Source organism: Patella vulgata, chromosome 5 (assembly GCF_932274485.2).
Source record: "Patella vulgata chromosome 5, xgPatVulg1.2, whole genome shotgun sequence".
In the NCBI taxonomy this organism is placed as follows: domain Eukaryota; kingdom Metazoa; phylum Mollusca; class Gastropoda; family Patellidae; genus Patella; species Patella vulgata.
In genome coordinates, this window is record NC_065883.2 from 2,705,752 (window position 1) to 2,729,313 (window position 23,562).

The following is a 23,562-nucleotide window of genomic DNA, read 5'->3' on the forward strand; positions in this document are numbered from 1 at the left end:
TTTGACTTTCCAATACTGGTCTAATGCAATACAAATTAATAGGCCTAATGTGTTGGGTTTTTTTAATCTAAAAACTGTCATGTCATCAGTATTGCGCAAACAGTCAACCCATTCGGTTGTTCGAGAAGAACCGTAAACATGTTTACCAATCATCCGTTATATGACGTCATCATGACCCAGTCGGGAAATCTCGACCTTTCTAATTTTATCCAGTGTCATGACATCGTGATCTATTTAATGACGTAGTCTCGAACCCGTCTCAACTTCATTCATTGATTTGTGCTATAAAAAACAGAGTGGCCAGGTTGAACAAGACTACGGTACTACTCTTAATCAGAGTTACTTCCCATTGAAAGATGTCAGCCCCCGTTGGAAGTTTATTGCTGTTGAAAACGCAATTTATCCCACGAAATAATCGGAAATAACTAATTGTACCGGTTGAATTTACACAAATCTGTGTAATTTAACAATAACTGTGCACAGTCTTTCTAACTGCCAGGCGAATTTATGGGTAAGTATTATGGCATAAGAAAAAATATCGAAAAATCCTTATATTCGTGGGATGTGACCATTAGTCATTAGAAGTAGAACTCTAGTAGAAGTAGATTAGAGAGATGCGGTACGCACAATTTGGCTGATTCTCTTAAAAAGGTATCACTCATAACAGAAACATAAAAAGAGACACATCATGATAAATACAACAGATTGACAGTATAAGTTAATAATCCTGGGGTTCAGTGTGGAATATTTAGTTTTCGAAACATGGTGGCTCTGTGGCAATGCCATGCCATATGCCTACGTTAAACCCCATTTCTCTTTCTCTCTCCCTCTTTAATTTACGTGGAATATTATTTTGTATTTTTTTTTTCAGATATTCAATGAATTGCTATATATTCAGACGAGGAATCCAACAAATCATAACAAAAACAAAACAGTTTAAAAATATACATCGTACATTCGCCTATCGAAGAGAAGGGAAATTGGTGACCATGAAGTTAGATACACCACTATTCCAGAATCTTTTCACGCCAGAAATGAAACAATTAGTTGAAATATTTAATCGGCACGGACATGAGTTACGAATAGCAGGTGGCGCTGTACGTGATTTAATCATGGATAAACTTCCTGTAGATATTGATTTCGCTACCACGGCGACACCCGATCAGATGAAAGAACTGTTTGAAAATGAGAAGATTCGATTAATTAACAATAAGGGTGAAAAACATGGCACCATTACAGCCAGGATTAATGATAAGGTAAGTTAGGGTTTTGTTTGTATGGTAGAAGGTGGATGCGGTGGCTCAGTGAGTAGGACGCTGGCTCGCTAACAACCCTGGTGTTGGTTTAGAAAGTTCATTGGTTTAGTTGAAATTCAATATAAGATTAGGCTGTAGTGTCGCCTTCAGGGCAAAATTTCCCATACATGTAGCACACTGTATGGTGTATGGCATCTGTCCTTTTTCATTAGTCCAGTCGGAGCAGAACAGTAAGACGTTAAACCCCATTTCATTTTGTTTCAAGGGACATCTAGATTGTTCTGTCCTGTACGTGGTGTCCCTAGTTTGAATATACTTCCTATTGACGTACGACGAAACCTGGGATATTTACATACCACCTACAAAATCAATTCATTACCTGTATTCCTGGTGCGTAGGTGTCTTTAGCTGTGTCTTGAATTTAAATATACGACCTACTGACTTGGTCTTTGAAAATTAAGTGTGGCTCATTCGGTAGAAGTAGAGCAGGGATGTGGTGTGCTGTGCGATTGTTTGTATATGTGGGGACGTCAAGGTTGTGTATAGTATATGTGGGGACGTCAAGCTTGCTCTGTCCTGTTTAATAATACTTCCAACTGCCTTAGTCATGGATGGATATAATGCCTGAGCTCACAGGTTCAATGCCTGTTACAATTGTTTTAATTTAGAATTAATGACAATCTACAGTCAGTACTTTATGATAAAACTAACAAATCAACATCTGGCCGGGTATTGTGAATCTATGAATCTCACTACAACAAATCTCAGTGTAGGATGATTTATCCAATATTCATCTGATACAAACAATCACAACCCTATTATTATGAAAAAATAATATAATACTTCAATTATATAAAAGAATGGTAGGTTATTTGTGAAAAACTTGCAAAGAATGTATGGCAAACATGATGATCAATGTCTTGCTATTCTAGTTATCTCCCTTGATCACCCTATACTAACAAATATTAAAGATACGTTATGGGAGATTAGATAAAGAGCTGGTAGTTCTCGCTATAATAGTTAAAAACTAGATAATGTAAAAGGGAATATGCTGAAAATTTCAGTCAAATTGATCCACTCTGAACCGAAAATTTGGAATTTAAGGACCTAGCTTCGATCTTTATTACTAATCATGAATAATGTATGTTTAACCTATTTCTATAAGGTATGTTGTTTGTTTTGTAGGAGAATTTTGAAGTAACAACTTTACGTATTGATGTTGTAACAGACGGACGACATGCTGAGGTTCAATTTACACGTGATTGGCAGCTGGATGCCAACAGACGAGATCTGACCATCAACGCCATGTTTTTAGGTAAGCAGAGACCTTATTAGTAATAAATGAATGAATGAAATGTGGTTTAGTGTCCTACTTTTATGCACCAACCAGGCTATTGAAGTCAGGCATACAGTGTGCTATGAGGGAATTTTATGCACTGACCGGACTATTGAAGTCAGGCATACAGTGTACTATGACTATGAGGGAATTTTTTCCTATGGTTCTTTTACCTGCATGCCAACATATACATGTGACCTTGGTTTTATGTCCCATCTTAACAACGAGGCACTCCACCACTGAGAGAAGGGGGAACAACTCCAGATTACCCTGTGGAACTCATTATTATTAAACTTATTAAAGATACATTATGGGAGATTAGATAAAGAGCTGCTGGCAGTTATTACTATAATATGCATAATAAACAGCAAAAGAAATGTCAGTACGATTTCAAAATCAGAGAGGCACTTTAATCAAATCATTCTAGGAAATGACTTACTAAATGGATCAAAGCAATTTTTTGTGAACAGTATGTTGACACATTAGTGATTAATTCATCACAATTCCAAGACATTACGAGAAGGTTTAGAGTCTGTACACAGTCTATACATTAGTACCTGGTGTGTCCACCGCGAGTGTCAATAACAGCAGCGCAGCATCTGTACATGGAGTTGACCAGGCGATTGATGAACGCCATTGGCACCTGGAACCACACTCTCAGGAAAGCCTGGCGCAATCCATCGACTGTGTTTGGTCTCGGTACACCGTTATTAAGCCTCCTCTGAATTCCATTTTGCAGTCTGCGGTAGGCTGATTGCTAGTTAAGAGTCTTTTTATTGTTGGATGACGTCATATAACATATCCACCGTCAGTTTAATGTATGATGAAATAGACAGGCCTGTTTTTGATCCGACTATCTAGCATTGGTATTTTCTAAATGTTTATTTCAGGATTTGATGGAACTTTGTATGATTATTTTCATGGAAGAGAAGATTTAGATCAACGTAAAGTCAAATTTGTCGGAAATCCTGAAGCAAGAATACAAGAAGATTATTTACGTATATTGAGATATTTCAGGTAAATTAAAACATGATCTTCACTTCTCTAATTTTGTTTTAGTCGTCACGTGTGTGGTTTGGAGATGGATCCTATAAGCAGCCATTCTGAGGCCTTTGTCGTCCATGCAAGGGAAGCAGGGGTTGGTTGGTCAAATAGTATAATGAGTTAGTACTTTGTATCATAAGGTCTGTCATCGAGTCAAGTCATGTGGTATCGATCCATGAGCGGTGGAGTTGTCTGTCTTACCACACAGATTTTTTCCAGCTTCTTAGGTTTCCTCCTCTGCTAAAGATCTCTACGCACAAGCGAATTATTAATCGTGATGACCAAAAAAGACTTACATGTAGAGTTGGGAGTTACGGTGGCTAAACGGGTAAGACATGGGTTTGTATGTAAAAGATCCCTTGGTAGTTGGAATTCGAGTATAAGAGTAGGCCCGGGCAAAATTTCTCTCATAGCACACTGTATGGCGTATGCCCATCTTCATTAGCCCAGTCAGAGCAGAACAGTAGGAAGTTAAACTCCATTTCATTTCATTTTCATTTATTTTAACTATGGCAACTTATCTCTTTCATCGTACCAATCAGTACCTGTAAAAAATAAAATGTGTTTTTTTCATGATATTTTAGCAATTACATGACTTATAATTTGAGGGAATCAGATAATAAATGTAGACAAAAAATGTAATAATAAACATTTGTTAAACCCTAATCTATATATATATTTGTGACTGTCGTTTGTCTGTCTGTCTTTCTGTCTGTCTGTCTGTCTGTTCGGGGTTTGCGGCTACACTAGGTCTGCCCCGAGTCTGAAATTTGGGGTATAGGAGTAGCTCGGACCGAGGAGTAACATAGGCCAGGTGGCGTTAGTCTACCACTTCCGGTTTCGGAGTTATGACCCCCGAGCGAAGCCGGTCTGTTCGGGGTTGGCGGCAACACTAGGTCTGCCCCGAGTCTGAAATTTTGGGTATAGGGGTAGCTCGGACCAGGGAGTAACATAGACCAGGTGGCGTTAGTCTACCACTTCCGGTTTCGGAGTTATGACCCCCGAGCGAAGCCGGGTATCCTGCTAGTCACAAGATAAATATAATAAAATAGACTTTTTCCTTTTTCTTGACAGATTTTATGGAAGAATTGCCTCTAATCCAAACAGTCACGATGCTGAAACATTGGAAGCTATTAGAAATAACTCCCAGGGTCTAGCAGGTAATATTCTTACAACTTAAATTGATCGTGGGTTGTCATTGACAAAGTTATGGAGAATTTTGACCTGGCAGCAACATTTGTACCTACTCTTCAACAATTTGCTATAAGGGAAACATTGCTAGGACAGCAGCGCTACAGCATATTCTTATATGGAATTCCAACAGCCAAGGGATCTTTTACGTGCACACCAATGTGTTTTGTCCAGTCTAAATCGGTAGTCATATTCTTCTTGTCATCTACACAGCCAATCCAGAATGCAGGGCCAGATTAAGGTTGAATTGGACTGGGCCCCTGGCTGAAAATGTCACCTGGACCCTTGTATTAACAGTGTAAAGGGGGTATACTCTGGTCATTGTCTGTCACAAATATAATTTGTATGTCAGTATAGTAGATAGATAGATTTATTTAACACAAACATATACAACATGATAAATTCGAATCACATTGGGGGCCCATGGTTGCACCCCTCCCCCTACCCCGCCTCTTTAATCCCACCCTGCCAGAATGTTCCTGATTATTAGTTAATGCAGTTTATATTCTTTTGATGTTTTATATGGACCAGTATATCATGTTATTATATTGACCAGGTATATCATATGGACCAGGTATACCAGGTATCATACAGGTGTTTTATATCATTCAGGTATATCAGGAGAAAGAATCTGGATGGAATTACGTAAAATAATTACTGGTAATTACGCTGATTATATAATGGAGACCATGATGTCACTAGGACTGACTCCTTATATGGGTAGGTTTCTAAACCGTTAATTTGGGGTTATAAATGAAAGTATTGATGTTGGGCAAGAAAATTCCTCCAGTCCCGTTCCGTTGGGTAATGTATACTATTAGAAAATCTCCTGAGAGTTGGACATTAAACTAAGAGTTGTCCAGTATGCCACTGCCATGGTAACATTTCCCTTATAGCACACAGCATTACATATGACCGTTTTTTTTGTCTGCGATATCACCTTGGTGGAAGCGGTAGTTAAATAAAGCTATTTCACACACATATGACTGACTTTGTTAGTCTGTTTGGTAAAGAAATTCAGGACATTAAAAACAAAGTTGGTAAAAAAAATAGTTCTCTATTTGATTTGATTCCTGATGAATTTTCAAATTATATTGTATGCAAAATTTGAGGCAAAGCTGTCAGACCACCCCTGAAATATCAAAATAGAGTCAAACAAATTCTCTTGGTTGATAATAAAAATCTTCTGTTTTTCATTTTAACAGGTCTACCAGATAAATGTAATATAAAAGAATTTCAAAGAATTTGTCAGTTAACAGAAGGGTTGTCTCCCCTACCTATGACTAGATTATCTGCTTTATTAGAAGATGAAAATCAGGCAAGTCTATTCGATATTCCTTCTTTTATTTCAGACAAGTCTTTCATTTCTTAATCACAACAAAACATGAAATAGAAGTTCTGATTTAAATATACAAAGATGCTGCGATGGAGTGAGAAATGGGGTTTAATGCCCACTCGCCACAAACAAGGTCATTTTGGGACTAACATATGATTCAATTTTATTTTAGTAATTCTCTTAGTCCTCCAGTTTCCTCCCAGTGCTAAATTACATGTACATAAAAAAAAACGTGGCAGTTGGAGAGTTAGAACTGTTATGCCTGATTGTCCCCAGCTTCAATAGAAGGCTTGATCTCGCTTTAACTATGTACATCTTATCAAGACCTTTCACGTAATACCCTGCAAATTACATCACCAATTTCAATTGGTGCTTTCCAGCTAAAATGTCTACCTGTGATAAACGAGCTGCAAAGTTTAAGGTTCGTTCGATGTCAAGGTTTCCGTGGAGATCACCATGTTGGATTTGAGTATGTTTATGTTACAACCACTGAACAAAGCTATTGTTCATTTGTCTGCATTAAAGGGAGATAACGTACCTATAAGTTTGGGAATGTCAGACTAATGTAGCAACGGCTAGATGTTGTAAAACACGCAGGCGTTGCTTCAGGAACATGGATTGTCTCAAACATCACCAGGAGATCTCAATCCTCTCACAGGGTCAAAGTTCATACACAACATTCCTTTACATATTGGGGGGTTGGATGGCCGAATGGTTAGCATGTGCGCGCTTTATCATAAGGCCTGTCATTGAGTCAACTGGCGTGGTTTCGAATCCCTGGTTGTACGTGACAAGGAGTGGGGTCACCTATCCAACCTTGTGGGTTTTCTGCGGGCCCTCGGTCTCCTCCCACTGTTAAAGACACCTACGCGCAAGCGAATTATTGAAATAAAATTAAACCATATGTTAGTCCCAAAATGATCTAGTTTGTGTCCGGTGGAGTTAAACCCCATTTCTCTCTTTCTCTCCTTTACATTTTTTGACATCAAATAGAGATTTTTCAGAACACATTTTTTTACGGAAATAAAATTTTCATCTTTTATAGGTTTATGAAGTTGATCAACGGCTGAAACTATCGAAGGAAGAAATACGATTAGCGTTATTTATCATCGATAAACGTAGCCAAGATTTTGAGGAAAGTGTCCCGTTAAAATATTTCAGTGATTTGATAGTCGACGCGAAAGAACCGAAAATGAAAGAAAGAATTTTAGAACTGATTAAATACAAAGGAGATACAGCGTTACTACGAACTATATCGGAGTGGTCTCCCCCTAAGTTTCCAATCACGGGTCACGATCTGACCCAGAAAAATGTGCCTAAGGGGCCGATATTCGCCAAGACATTAAACGAGTTGAGAAACATATGGAAGGAAAGAGGTTATCAAATAACAAAAGAGGAATTATTATTAGAACTGGATCGTATTGTTACACAACTTGGTTTATGATAAAAAAAATGGACGTTATTATTATTATGTGTTATTATTATAATGCGACTGAATGAAATCTATCAGAGAGATATGGTTAGTGCTTAATGGTAAGGCCAGCTCAATTTTTCATCATAGGTCAGTGCTTATGTGAAGACTTAACCTCTCCCCCAAACTCTTAAACCTAACCTACAATCTCGCCAACAATCACATGCCCTAACCTTATTTACATCTCAACGACCATAACAAAAATTGAGCTGGCCTTAACAAATAGATTTAGCCAAGAGATATTAAAATGATGTCCATCATGGTTTAATTTTCAGAGCATATCTCAGGATATACAACGTTTTGTATACACTGTAACCTGGGTATTATTTAATCTTGTGTATCTAGCACTAATTTCTTTCACATTCGTTCAATATCAAATCTTTGTTTAAAAATCATTTAAAATCACCCAAAATCATCTAATCAATTTACAAGCATTTAATTTCTCGATCACTGTTAAAAAAAAACACAACCCAATTGATTATTGATGTATAATGATTAATTTTTGAACAGTGGTCAGAAAATTAAAGACTTATAAATTGGACACTCATTATCAAAATTAATCAGTCAGCTTTAAAATGGACACAATTAAATGAGATGATTTAGGTTAATTTTGAAGGATTTGATATTGAATGAATGTGAAATAAATCAAGGCTAAATACACAAGATTAAATGATACCCTGGTTACAGTGATACACATCAGACTACTATTTTTAGTAGTTGTGTTTAGCTACGTTTTTGTACAAGTGCGTGGATGTCATCTTGTTTTGTTTAATATATCAAGATGACTCGATAGAACAGTGATCACATTGTTAAAGAACTGGACATATTTTAACTTTGAATTATTTTATTTACTCTGAGAGTGATTGAATATATTGTAAACGAAGTGGATTTATGATAAAGAGTTGACAACTCGAGTCAGCTCGACGAGACATAGAAATTGTTAATTATTTAATGAGGTTGCTAGATTTCAGTGGTCTGAATCCACAATACATGAAAATTTAAGATGACAAGAGTTATCTTAATCAAAAAAATACCTTCTTGCATCAGTACAGCTGACATATGACGATCTTCTCCCTGCAGATTACCGGAAATGAAAATGGGGTTTAACGTCCTACTGTTCTGCTCCGAACTGGGCTAATGAAGATGGCTACACGCCATACAGTGTGCTATGAGGGAAATTTTGCCCGGACAGCGGCACTACGGCCTACTCTAATATCGAATTCCAACTGTCAAGGGATCTTTTACATGCACGCCAATGTGTACACAGGACCATAGTTTTTCGTCCCATCCAAACGACTAGACTGCTGTCCTTGTCAGGGCCTCTGTGCAGATTACCTGTCAACCCATACATTAATTTGATTTAAAATACAGATGTGACGTCATCCTTTGATATTGGCGTACCATTATTTCAAATAATCGTACAGGCAATGTGCCAAGCGTAACTTGTTAAAATATTGAACCCATGTGCAAGTGTCTGTATTTTAAGTTGTTTAATGGTCTCACGGTCCTCTTGTTGTTACAATATATTACGTAATGTCTCGCTCTCAACCATTAAACAATACTTAATGATGTGCCGATATGCGTAATATTTGTTTTTTCGACATCAGATAGCTTCTTGTCTTTGTCGATTCTGGCCTAATCATACGACTTTACTCCCATATTTTTTATGAATAGAGTTGGAAATACAACCATCTGTTGGGAACTTATTTGTTTGTTGTATTATTAATTAAAAAAGTATGATCTATAATTATGTGAGGGTTGAGTCTAGTATTATGGCTGAATATAGTCACAAGCACAGCAACTAAAATAACTCAAACAGATATCGGCAAATCAAGAATCCCCAAAATGAATGAGTAACCATCAATATCGATTCTGATGGACCACTTATTGGCTAAATACCGATGGTGAAACCAATAATCGAAACATCACTAATTTGATTAAAAAATGTGGGGGTTGGATGGCCAAATGTTTAGCACGTGCGCACTGTATCATGAGGTCTGTCATTGAGTCAACTGACGTGGTTTTGATTCCCCAGTTTTATTTGACAAGCAGTAGGATCGTCTGTCCAACCTCGTGGGTTTTCTCTGGGTTCCTCCCACTGCTAAAAGACCCCTACACGCAAGAGAATTTTTGAATTGAATTCTCTCAAACCCCAAAATATTGACAATCCAGTGAAATGGGGAATTATGAGCCGACTCCATGAGAAAATATCTCAATCAACAATGGCAGCCGAAAATATCTCAATCAACAATGGCAGCCGAAAATATCTCAATCAACAATGGCAGCCGAAACATATTTGTTGTGTTTAATCACGCCAAGATTCTACTTGCATCACCTCTACAGAACTGTGACAGGACTGAATTCCACGTCACTCGATGGCTAAATCTATTGTTAAGGCCAGCTCAATTTCCATTAAGGTCGTTGAGATGTAATTGTAAACAAGGTTAGGGTATGTGATTGTTGGCGAGATTGTAGGTTAGGGTTAGGGTAAGCATTGGGGCTAGGTCCAGGGTTAGGGTTAGGGTTGGGATTAGAACTAGTCCTGTTTACATCTCGTGAACTTTGACCAAAAATGAAGTTGGCCTTATCAATTAGATCCAACCGTCACTCTTGCTATTAAGTCATCTCAGGACATTCTAGACCGACGATCACCAAGTTATCAAGTGAAATGAGGTTTTATCATCTTGCTCTTCTGAATCAACCCCAGGAGTTAAAAAAACAATTCTCAGACTTAAGTTAGAATTTACTCAAAATTGTTTGCCTTATTTTAACTAAAATATAGTGGTTTATAAAACTTTTGTTGATTTAATATATCAAATACATCAACAAGAAACTATGTGCAAAGTTTTGTGTTTCTGGATCAAAGACACTTCTCATAAAAGATGATTGAAAGTTGAGTAAATTAACTGAAGTCTAAGAATGCTTTGTGAACTTAGGACCCTGGCTGATAAAAACTGGCATATGTTATGTGCAGTGTGCCACAGCGTTACAAAATTTGGGAGAGAGAGAGAGATTAACATCTACTGGACAAAAACTAGGTCATTTCGGGACTAACCTATGAAACACATCTATTTCATAAATTCGCTTGAATGTAAGGGTCATTAGCAGTGGGAGGAAACCGGAAAAAACCCACAAGATTGGACAAGTGACCCTACTCCTCGTCACATACAAGTGTGGGATCGAACCACACTAGGGTCATTGACAGACCTAAAGCACGTGTCTTAGACCCCCCCCCCCCCCTCGCTCCCTCATTTCCTAAAGATATCTTGGAATGGCTTATGACTTGTGATGAGCACATACTTAATCTGGAGGGGCGGAGTCCATTTTAACTTCATTCAGTGGTGGATTATAAACAAGATACATCATTTTAATTATATTTATTTTATTTTTTATAGATCTGAGTTTATAATAATAATAATAATAATAATATCGTATATAAAATAGATATATATATAACACATATTAAAAAAACCATGGTATATACAAGTACAGACAGGTGTTCAAATATAGAAAACGTTTATTAAAACTATTTAATACATGGACTATTTACATTATTTTACAACCTTTAAATGTGTATCACATTCTACACCTTCTAAACTGTTTAAACCACATCTGATAGAGAAAACAACTTAATGGAGCAGGAAACGAGCATTATGTTACCACTGCCATATTGGACCTGTGATCGAAAAATGTTTAGATGACATCTATCTTTTAAACTGTTTATATAAGCTAAGTCTTTTAAACTATTCAAATGACGTCTATCTGTTTAAACTGTTCAAGTGACGTCTATCTTTTCAAACTGTTAAATTGACGTCTATCTTTTAAACTGTTTAATTGACGTCTATCTTTTAAACTGTTTAATTGACGTCTATCTTTTAAACTGTTTAATTGACGTCTATCTTTTAAACTGTTTTATTGACGTCTATCTTTTAAACTGTTTAATTGATGTCTATCTTTTAAACTGTTTAATTGATGTCTATCTTTTAAACTGTTTAATTGATGTCTATCTTTTAAACTGTTTAATAGATGTCTATCTTTTAAACTGTTTAATAGATGTCTATCTTTTAAACTGTTTTATTGACGTCTATCTTTTAAACTGTTTAAAGCGGTATCCTGGTAACCAAACAATGATTGCTCCCCTGTCAGAAAGGACTTGAATATACAAGTCTCTGGCGCTGAAATTAAATGAGTAAGCACCCCATCCCCCAAATTTTAACATCATACATCTTACACCCTTCTTTCTTGTTGGAGAGTATAGAAAGAGGGTGGCCTAATGAACCAGATACAGTTAGAGAAAGAAATGGGGTTTAACCTCCACTTGACATAAACTAGGTCATTTCGAGACTAACATATCATTTGATTTTATTTCAATAATTTTCTTGAACGTAGGTTTTTTTTTCAGTGTTGAATGAAACCAGAGAAAACCCACGGGGTTGGACAGGTGACCTCACTACTTGTCACGTACATACAGGGAATCAAAACCATTCCACATGACTCAATGACAGAGATTATGATCCAAAGTGCAAACGTTAGTCCATTCAACCACACAACCAGTGATGGGATTTCGCCTGTATATCCCGGACATGTCCGACACTATTTTAAAACGTCCTAAATTGTCCGACTAGGAATATGCCCAATCGGACATATGGTGAATAATAATCACCCCCTCCCCCACCCCATGGATTAATACCACACAACCAGTGATGGGATTTCGCCCGTATATTCCGGACATGTCCGACGCTATTTTAAAACGTCCTAAATTGTCCAACTAGGAATATGCCCAATCGAACATATGGTGAATAATATTCAAAATCCCCCCCCACCCCACCGATATAATAAGGAATGTAACTATACAAGTAAGTAATGAATGATCTAAGCACTATTTGGATTATACAATATCTACGAAATAATTATGACAAAACATAAAATATAGAAATATATATAAAAAAAAAAATCACAATTAAATGATACAAAGTAATGAAATATACTCAATACCCTTGTCACAACATAGGTCATTTATTGCCAATAAACACAACAAAATTAATATCAATTACTTGAGCATTTTATAAATATATGTTTTCATTGCTTTCAAATCAACAGGTATATGGATTCTGTTACAGGTGATCAAATCAACAGGTATAATGGATTCTATTACAGGTCAACAGGTGATCAAATGTTTAACTAAAACTTTCAATACAAAATATTTGTCAATCAGTTCATTTTTGACGTTTTTCAATCTGATTAGAATACAGATCTATATTTTGTTTCGTTTTTTTTTATACTTTCGATGGCCTCTAATACATGAAGATCTGACCAATATTAGTGGAAGGTCGCATTAGACCTCATACAAGTGGCTTTTGACCCTATGACATCAAGACATTGATTAATCAATCAGCGTTAATGTTTCTAGTGGTTTACCATGCACCGTAACAGATGCTAATCCCCGACTTCAACAAGAATGCAGAGTGGGAGAAAACCCATGAGGTTGGACAGGCGACCCTAATCCTTGTCACGTACATCTAGGGAATGTGAAGTTCTAAGACCCTTTGTTGATATAGTCAGTGTTAACCTTTTTAATTACCTACCAGGACTGATGGTATTATTATCTAGAACAGAAATAGACAGAAGAATCTGATAACTATGGTTACCAGTAGCCAAAAAACAATACCAGGTAAGTACAAATAAATTACAAAAATGATTTCTGATACATATATATATTTCTATGACCTTACGAACCGGACAACAATATGAATGGTATAGCCAAGTTTTGTCAAATGTTATTTTCTGTTATCAAACATGAATACAAATGATTACAAGGTGATATATATATTTATATATACATGATATTTTTTTTTGCTATTAATGATTGCTACACAATATTTTTTTTGCTATCAATGATTGCTACACAATATTTTTTTTTGCTATTAATGATTGCTACACAATATTTTTTTTGCTATCAATGATTGCTACACAATATTTTTTTTTGCTATTAATGATTGCTACACAATATTTTTTTTGCTATCAATGATTGCTACACAATATTTTTTTTTGCTATTAATGATTGCTACACAATATTTTTGCTATAAAAAATGAATTATGTAAGAGCTAAATCTTGCTACTGAAGTTCTTTTTCTGGTTTCAAATGTTGTATAAATTATCATTTAAACGTTTATTCCCATGAAATTGCATGACAAGTCCATACTCAACTTTCTGGACCATCAGATGGCTTAGGTATAGAATGGATTAGAACACCCTGTCCAAACACTCATAACTTCGTTCAGAATAAAGTAATTTGACTGAAATCTTCAATATATTAATTTTTCATTATCTATTTTTGAACTATTATAGCAGGAACATCCAGCTCTTTATCGAAATCTTATATAATGTATCTTTAAATTATTATAGCAAGAACGTCCAGTTCTTTATCTAAATCTTACATAATGTATCTTTAATGGCGGCTAAATGATAAGAATGTACACGATAAGATATTTTTGCTATAAATGATCGCTACGTGATATGAATGTACATGGTATATTTGTTATAAATTCAATAATGATTATAATATCTATACATATAAATCTCTGAAACTGTAAAAAATTTAATATGCTAAAAAATAAAATCACAATTCATTCTTATCGTTATATCTACCCATTTTTTATGCCTCATTCATACTTTATATACAGACGACCTCGACACCTGGTAGTAATTGTATGCTTTATATACAGGTGACCTCGACACCTGGTAGTACCTGTACCTTTTATATACAGACGACCATGACAGCTTGTAGCACCTATACCTTTATATACAGGTGACCTCGACAGCTAGTACCTGTATGCTTTATATACAGATGACCTTAACACCTCGTAGTACCTGTATGCTTTATATACAGATGACCTTGACACCTAGTAGTACCTGTACCCTTATATGCAGATGACCTTGACACCCCTTAGTACCTGTACCTTTACCCTTCACATACACGTACGTCGTACATACACATACTATACAGACGCTTTCGACACTTCATATAATATAGTACCTGTAGCATTCCCTTACCAACTAGCCTGATACATTGTACATTTGTAACCATCACATAGAGATGAGGGTGACCTGTAGCCTTCCCTTACAAGCAAGCCTGATACATCAAAGTATCTGTAGACTTTACATACAGGTACATCGAAGTAACTGTAGACTTTACATACAGATGAACCCGACATGTAGCCTACACATACCAGTGGGCCTGACACACCGTATACATGTACGCCTAGTCGTACAGACGAGCCTGACACATCGACGTATCTGTAGCCATCAAATACCCAACACACCATATTCTATGTATAAAAACATTTAGGAGTCTGAAGAGGATCTTCGGACAGCTACTCATAAAAGTCTTTCAGGCCTTCTGTATCATGAGGCCTCTTACAATTTGTTGAAGGCTTTTAGATGTCATAAAAGCTTTCTATTCCCGGCTATAAACAGCTGTAGTTTCAAACACCGATCCTATCCCTGTTGGCCACCCTATAAACTGATCATCTCAATCACCGTAGCGTTTCACATCTCAAGTAGACGTTTTTATTAAAATCAACTTGAATTATGTTCGCAAAGTAGCGTTTATTCTCAACAGAGTTCTCCCCCTTTGTTTCAGGTTCCGTCATAACCTTTTAATTTCATCTCTGTTCAAACATGTTCATGGCTTCGTACATGTGAAGATTGTTTTTCGTCTTTTATAACTTCAACATCTTTACGTCACTTGGAAGACTTGACAAAGGACGAAGATAAAAAAGTGGAAGACCAAATTATTGTGCCGAATTTATCGATTGCAAAATTCTCGATCATACGGACATCACCTACATTTATCAATTGTTATTTTGATATTATTTTTTTATAATATTTCAAAAACAACCATTTATACATATATTCCATTTCTGTCTTGCTCGTATTCCACAGTTGGTTAATGTGACACAAACACCATCTAAAGAAATCTATCTTCGAAACCTCTCATCTCACAGTTTTGTTTATTTAAAGTCTTGATTATTTTAAATTTTGATATTTTGTTGAAGTTGGATGTTTTCTGATTAAAAATGATCCACAACACTTTGGTTTGCTACAAGAATGGGTTTTAAGTAAGGGATATATGACGTCAACATTAATTTAGGATATAACAAATATGAACAACAAACTGAGGTGACGTTATCGTAGACATTTGAATTTCAACGCCAGATTAAAAAACTAAATCCGCCAATCAATGCGCAATTGTCTAAAGAACAAGGATGCCAAGTATCATGTCGATCATACTGGAATTGGTGGAGCCTTAGGCTTTTATTTGAAGTGCATCGTCCCAAGAAAAACCAGAAGATTATCAAGTGTATGCTACGTGTTCAAAATTCACAATTCTATCTTCAAGATTTTAATCTCTGTCTAAATATCGTCATAGTTTCACCATGTCTATCACACAACATTTATTACTCTGAAAATATAGTTTCCCACTTTAAACTCTCCATGAAAAACGCCTGTATTTTATTAACATTTTTTATTTGAATATATGGTTTCCAACGTTAAACACTCGTATAATGGAAGTTGTTGTTATTAACATAAATTCATTCATAAATCTCTTGTCATATGTTTACACTGATGATATGTTCGTAAATCATTAATCACGTGAAAATCATCTGCGACAAAGTTTTTAATTCGCTGAATGATTAAAATCCTGATCCATGGTTTATTACTCCTAAATATTGTCGTCTCCAGATTTTGGAAGTTGATTAAAAAATTAAGTCGATTTAATTTGTTCATAAATAATAAATTCTCCGTTCACTCGTCATATATTAACACTGGTTTATTTCTCCTTTGCATCGTCTCCAGATTTTGGAAGTTGATAAAAAAAATTACGCCGATTTAATTTTTCATAAATAATAAATTTTCCGATCACTCGTCATATATCAACGCCGTATAAATCTGTTCACATGAAATTATGCACCCATTCCTGTGGCACCCACTGTGGTTCCACCTCGATACGATTTATTTCCATCAATAATTCATCATAAGCCAGATCCATGTCTGTGTTGACTAAAACATAGTCGAAGTAATGGCCGTAAACTTCTTCCATTTCTCGGGCGTCGTCAATTATCTGTTTTAACTCATCATCCTATAAAACATACAAAATACAAATATTTAACTTTTATAAAGCTGCATTATGGGAGATTATTAACACAAAAACATAATATGGAACACAATTACTATTTTAATTAAAGCACCGTTTTGTTGATCACCTTTGCTTGAAAACATTGACAGAACCCGCAACGAAACGTCGCTTTAATTAAAACAGTAATTGTGTTCCATATTATGGTTTTGTGTTTATTACTTATGTTAATTGCTTAAAATAGATAATGTAAATAGAATTTTTAAAATTTCAGTCAAATTGCTCCACTCTGAACTGAGATATTAGCTTTTCAATTTTAGGCTAGCCTCGATCATCATTACTAGTCAGTACGATAAAAAACATAGTCTCGATTATCCATTTTCGCGTAAAATCATCCATCACAGAATGTATTCAAATCCAGTAAAGATCACAGGCTAGCGATGACATCAAGAGTTGATTATGGTCTGGATAAGTTAATTAATGTCTAATTAATAGTTTAGATAACATTTCAGGCCTAAAGAAAGACCTGCAACAGGCAGATTTAGCTCTTGAATAATATATGTTTAATCAATAAATTAATTTGTTTAAGTTTTAATTGTGGTGAGATGTGTGTGAGGGCAGGGGGGTGACCAGTTAGTGACTATAATCAACTCTCAATGCCATCGGATATTAAGTAGGTTTAGAACGGTTCAGCCAAGCTTCGAACAACCAGTACGTTGGTTACAATCAATGCAAACATCATGTGTAACCTTCAAAGACCAATATCTTTATTCGCAATACAGTAATTTGAATGAAATTTTCAATATATTCATTTTGAATTATCTATATTTGAACTACTGTAGGAAGAAGGGCTAGTTTTTTTTATCTAAATAATACATAATGCATGTTTAAGTTTAATGTTTTATTGAGATGGAGAGAGAGAGGTGGGTTTAACGTCAGCTCGACACAAACAAGGTCATTTCGGGACTAACATATGGTCCAATTTTATTTCAATAATACACTTGCATGCAGGGGTCTTTAGCAGTGGGAGGAATCTGAAGGACCCGGAGAAAACCGAGAAGGTTGTACAGGTGACCCTACTCCTTGTAACATACAACCAGGGGAATCGAAACCACGTCAGTTGACTCAATGACAGACCTTATGATTCAATCTGTTCTGTTCGAGCTAACTATTCGGTCATCCAACCCCCCTCGCCCAAACCATTAGTAGAATTACTTACAGTTGTTCGAGATTTACCCAGCTTGATGTGAATTTGTCGAAGTTTTTCGAGATTTCCTGGATGGACGGAAATCACATAGGGTTTTAAATCTGAACTTCTCATTATCTTTAACGACTGAAATAAATCAACAGGTAAACATACCAATATTCATCTAATTAAAATTACATCTCAACGAAAAATGAAGTTAAGGTACAGATATTGAAATGGATTCTGTGTTCAGATTTCAGAATCTGTCATTCTGTTTCCAGTGCATATATCCATGCCAAAGATTCCTTAGGGACATTTTGCCCAGACAGCAGCAATTTCCAACTATCAGGGGATGTTTAACGTGCACCCAATGGTATATACAAGACCAACTATCAGGGGATCTTTAACGTACACCCAATGGTATACACAATACCAACTATCAGGGGATCTTTAACGTACACCCAATGGTATACACAATACCAACTATCAGGAGATCTTTAACGTGCACTCAATGGTATACACAGGACCAACTATCAAGGGATCTTTAACGTGCACCCAATAGTGTACACAGGACCAGGGGATCTTTAACATGCACCCAATGGTATACACGAGACCTCAGTTTTCTTAACAACTAGATGCTTTTCCAGTCTGAAAAATACACAGAATCAAACCATTGACCCCCTGATTAAAACCATTGACCCCCTGATTATAGTAAGTCACCATTCCATCCCTGGGTCTCATATATACAGCCTGTGACAAAGTGACATCGGGTGTTCCAAAAAGAATAAACCTGTGAAATGTTTTAAGTTTTCTCACCTCGGGTTCCAGATTAAGTATGCATATTTTGCCCTGATGAATGACACGTCGTATAGCGGCCAGTGTTGTTCCGTAATAATTCTTCTCAAATTCTCCATACTCCACGAATTTACCCTCCTGTATATCTTGTTCGAATATTGCCCGGGAAATAAAATGATATTCCTTTCCGTTTGTTTCATCAGCTTTCTTAGGTCGACTCGTATCTACAAAAATACGATACAAAAATGTAACTAACTATAACACATACTTATGTAAAGGGAGAGAGAGAGAGAAATGGGGTTTAACGTCCAATCGACACAAACTAGGTCATTTCGGGACTAACATATGGTTTAATTTTATTTCAATAATTCGCTTGCGCGTAGGGGTCTTTAGCAGTGGGAGGAAACCGGAGGACCCGGAGAAAACCCACGAGGCTGGACAGACGACTCTACTCCTTGTCACGTACAACCGGGGATTCGAAACCACGCCAGTTGACTCAAATTATGTAAAGGGACTGTCCCGATTTTAACAGAGTCTCTGAAATAAAAGTCTGTGTACGTATGAAATTTAAGCGCCCAATTATAGATGAACGGTGTATTTACCTTTTCTCAAAATTTCAGCCTAAAATATTGGATCGTTTGGACGTGAACGTCAAGACCACTTATCGGGATACACGTGTTAGGTGACCTGATAGTATATTGACATTGCTTTAGGGGTCTATACAGTGCATGACCCGCGTGCTGTATTTGATAATGAAAGGTAGATTTCATCTACACGTTATTTTTATTAAAGAAAAGTATGATGCAGCTTGGGACACCGGTCTCAATTTCCAGATGAAGACTGACAGGATTAAGTGAAAATTTATCACAAATATTGAGTTAGTTGCTCGGCCCTAAGGAAGAGCATTTTACAGGATTTTAACACAAAATTAAACAGTTTTATTCTCCAAAATATAATCCAGATTGGCCCTTTATGCAAAACAGCTATTAATTTATTTAGGTGATCTCTCTCTCAAACAATCAGGTTGAGCAGACGACCCTAATCCTTGTCACGTACAAGCCTGGTATCAAAACCATGCCACTTTATGATCTAAAGTCAACACTTTAGACCACTGAACACTCCCACCCCACCTCCAGTTTAAAATGGTTTACATACGTGGAACTATGATGGAAAATCTGTCCATATCGGAATTAATTAACCGATCTCGTAATTCTTGACGACCAACATTTGCTGGTCCAATGAGAACAATTGGTCGTTTTCTGTTGGGTTGTGGGTAATATCTCATCACTTCTTCATACGTTAAATATTCCTCCGTATCTGAAATAAAAACAGAAAAAGAAAATTAAGAGATTTGTTAATTTGCCAGAATGTCTGGAACGTCATTTTGGGACTAACATATGGTTTATCTTTATTTCAATAATTTGCTAGTGCAGGGATCTTTAGCTGTATAAAGGAAGAGAAATGGGGTTTAAAGTCCTAATGTCCAATGGACACAAACAGAACAGTAGGACGTTAAACCCCATTTCATTTCCATTCACACCTCGATTTTTCAAAATTTCCTGCGTCCGACACATGGTTCAATTTTATTTCAATAATTCGCTTGCATGTAGGGGATCTTTAGCAGTGGGAGGAAACCGGAGGTCAAGAAGAAAACCTACAAGGGTGGACAGGCAACCCACTCCTTGTCCAGTACAACTGAGGAATCTAAACCACGCCAGTTGACTCTATGACAGACCTTATGATAGAACCCGTTCGCATAACAATTAGGCCATACGACCTGCCCACTCGATAACAGACCCTCTGATCTAAAGCCCACACACTAGACCATTCGGCCACTCCACCCAGCAGTGGGATAAAACCGGAGAACCATCAGAAACCCATGAGGTTGGGCAGATGACGCCATTAATGACAAAGACAATGAGAAAAATGAAGTTTAACATCCACTCCACACAAACTAGGTCATTTTGGGACTAACATATGATTCAATTTTATTTCAATAGTGGGATGAAACCAGAGGACCCATGAGGTTAGACAAGTGACCATTAATAACAGACCTTATGATCTAGCACATTACTCACCTTCACCACTACCGCTATATAAGGATTGTTTCTTCTTCTTCTTGCTCTTCTTTTTATCTTTTTTACCACAAGCGCACGATTTCCCTTTCTTCTTATTCTCCTTGCCATCTGGTGTTAACACGTGCATTGCAGCTTCACGTCTACAAATCAAAATACAACATAATAATATAACGATAATACAACATAATAATATAACGTAATCAATCAATCTGATTGAAACACAGATCCTATTTCATTTCGTTTTTTATAGTTCAAAATTTTGTTTTACTTGTCTTTACAACACTAGGATCTACAAGAGTTGTTATATAACCCAAGTTCTGGTTGATGTGAGGGATTAGCCAATAAAACTGTCTGTTGCATTGAGTTCCTGACGTGCTTTGCGCAGAACTGTGGCTATTCTACGAGAAAAATCAACACTGATCGGTTAATCAAATGTCTGACATCATGGGGTCAAAAGCCGCTCGTATGACCCATGACGTGACCTACCTGCCAGTTGACTCAATGACAGACCTGATGATACAGCACGCACATGCTAACCATTCGGTCACCCAACCCCCGTATCCGATAAAGAAAGGGTAGTTGTTGGTCAATGAATAACTTACTGTTCTTGAAATGTTTTACTGGGTATTAAACCAGCCAATGATTGTTGTTCTTGTTCTCCTTCACGATACGCCTGCCACCAATGTGGATCTTCCTGGTTAATTACGTGTAAAATATCACCTTTCATAAACGATATACCCAACTCAGGACATGGTATATACATATCATCTTCAGGATCATAATTAAACAACGCTCGTAGATGTACAGTCTGAAAATTAATAACCATAAACAAATAAAATTATACCATATATCCAAATACAATTATACTCATGTAACCAAATACAATTATACATGTACCATACAAACATGCACCATATAACCAAATAAAATTATACCATATAACAAAATAAAATTGTACCATACAGCATACGCCAAGCAGTGTTCTACAAGGAAATTTCGCCAGGACAGTGGCGCTACAGACTACTCTCATTCAGAATTCCAACTGTCAAGGTTCTTTTATGTGCATGCCAACGCATACACAAGACCTGTTTTTCTACCCATCCAACCGACTAGACACTGTTCCTGGCCAGGCCCTCAATACTCCACCAGTGACAAGTTGGCAACCATGCTAGATAATCCAGGGGATCTTTCTCGTCCAACACCAGCCGCTCGACCCTCGGATCTCCTGGTTAGCCAGCACCTTACTCACTGAGCCACCAGGGGATCTTTCTCGAACAACACCAGCCGCTTGACCCACAGATCTCCTGGTTAGCCAGCACCTTACTCACTGAGCCACCATGGCTTCCTAACAAATGATAATATTGTTAAAATACTTACTGGTGTTCGTTGGGGGGGAGAAGGGGGGATAACTTCTTGCGTAACTGGTATAACCATGAATGATATAGTACCACTCATATTAGCTAATATCTCGGAGACATCGTCAACGTTTTTACCTCTCATATCAATACCATTTACTTCAACTATTTCATCACCTTCATGTAATAACCCTACAAAACAAAAACAAAAAACAAATTCACTTTTTAATTTTATTTAATCAGTATATACTACTACGCATGCTTTTCTTTAATCCAATAACATAAACAGAGAGAGAAATGGGGTATAACTTTCACGCAACATAAAACTAGGAGATTTAGGGACTAACATATGGTTCAATTTTATTTCAATAATTCACTTGTGCGTAGGGTGTCATTAACAGTGGAAGGAAATCGGAGGACCCGGAGAAAACCCACGAGGCTCTACTTCTTGTCACATACATTTGGCCATCCACCCCCCACGGGAAATAAAAAAAGATCACCTAAAAAAAACTTTAATAAATATAAGAAAAACAACAAAATCATGAAAACACAACGTATATTTATGAAATGGAATCGTTTAAAAGAATGTGTATTTATAATGACATGAATGATTTTACTGTAAACATGAGTTATAACTGACTTGTAAACATGATTCAATTTGATTTAGTTTAAAACAATCACATAAAAACTAATGTTTAAACAGTTTCTTTCTAATTGGTCTTCTCTCTGTTTGACAGTAAATACACAGATTCAAACAATCTTGTTAGCTAAACGAAACTGTGTAAATATACATATTCTGCCTGGTATACGACACCCAATCACTTTTTATAGCTAACCAACACACGACACAATTATACATTGTATATGGAATACAAGAAATAAATAAAATGGGGTTGAACGTCCTACTGCTCCAAACTTATATGGAAAACAAGTTACTTGAAAGATTTATTTCAGTGACGTTTCAACGAGTGTTCTCTTGAAACATTGTCAGAAATAAATCTTTCAAGTAACTTGTATTCTATATAATTGTGTCTTGTTTGTTACTCTCATTAATAAAATGCCACTTAAACGACCAAGTGATATCAGGTGTTATAGGGAGGGTAAGTGACAGCAAGTGTTCTAGAGAGGGTAAGTGGTATCAGGTGTTATAGAGAGTATAAGTGATATCAGGTGTTCTAGAGAGAGCAAGTGATATCAGATGTTCTAGAGAGAGTAAGTGGTATCAGGTGTTATAGAGAGAGTAAGTGATATCAGGTGTTCTAGAGAAAGTAAGAGGTATCAGGTGTTTTAGAGAGAGAATAAGTTATATCAGGTGTTCTAGAGAGTAAGTGATATCAGGTGTTCTAGAAAGAATCAGTGGTATCAGGTGTTCTAGAGA

General features: G+C 36.4%; 2 protein-coding genes across 6 annotated transcripts in view; one reads left to right on the plus strand and one right to left on the minus strand.

Annotated features, from left to right (window-relative positions):
* The first annotated feature begins 332 nt into the window (after positions 1-332).
* On the plus strand, positions 333-7,628 carry LOC126821025 (CCA tRNA nucleotidyltransferase 1, mitochondrial). The gene is made up of 8 exons (XM_050549279.2): positions 333-511; positions 872-1,256; positions 2,442-2,571; positions 3,483-3,609; positions 4,711-4,796; positions 5,440-5,547; positions 6,033-6,145; positions 7,209-7,628. The coding sequence occupies exons 2-8, from the start codon at positions 879-881 to the stop codon at positions 7,605-7,607; spliced, it is 1,341 nt and encodes a 446-aa protein (XP_050405236.2). The 5' UTR covers positions 333-511; positions 872-878; the 3' UTR covers positions 7,608-7,628.
* Positions 7,629-11,014: 3,386 nt separating this feature from the next.
* The window catches only part of LOC126821017 (protein PALS1), an 86,490-nt gene continuing 73,942 nt past the window's right edge, over positions 11,015-23,562 (minus strand). For all 5 annotated transcript variants that reach the window (XM_056101137.1, XM_056101142.1, XM_056101139.1 and 2 more), the window contains 7 exons: positions 22,207-22,376; positions 21,432-21,637; positions 20,830-20,969; positions 19,907-20,068; positions 18,773-18,975; positions 17,990-18,103; positions 11,015-16,776 (listed from right to left, as the gene is read on the minus strand). In XM_056101137.1, the coding sequence (XP_055957112.1) occupies positions 16,591-16,776; positions 17,990-18,103; positions 18,773-18,975; positions 19,907-20,068; positions 20,830-20,969; positions 21,432-21,637; positions 22,207-22,376 (1,181 nt within the window). In that variant the 3' untranslated portion in view covers positions 11,015-16,590. The remainder of the gene's footprint in view (positions 16,777-17,989; positions 18,104-18,772; positions 18,976-19,906; positions 20,069-20,829; positions 20,970-21,431; positions 21,638-22,206; positions 22,377-23,562) is intronic.

What these genes read in the sequence shown, in the direction of transcription:
- LOC126821025 (XM_050549279.2), top strand. Translation starts at nt 879, where the DNA reads ATGAATTGCTATATATTCAGACGAGGAATCCAACAAATCATAACAAAA. An exon ending in CGTATATTGAGATATTTCAG is followed by an intron (nt 3,610 to 4,710) that starts GTAAATTAAAAC and finishes TTTTCTTGACAG; the next exon opens with ATTTTATGGAAGAATTGCCT. An exon ending in TATTAGAAGATGAAAATCAG is followed by an intron (nt 6,146 to 7,208) that starts GCAAGTCTATTC and finishes CATCTTTTATAG; the next exon opens with GTTTATGAAGTTGATCAACG.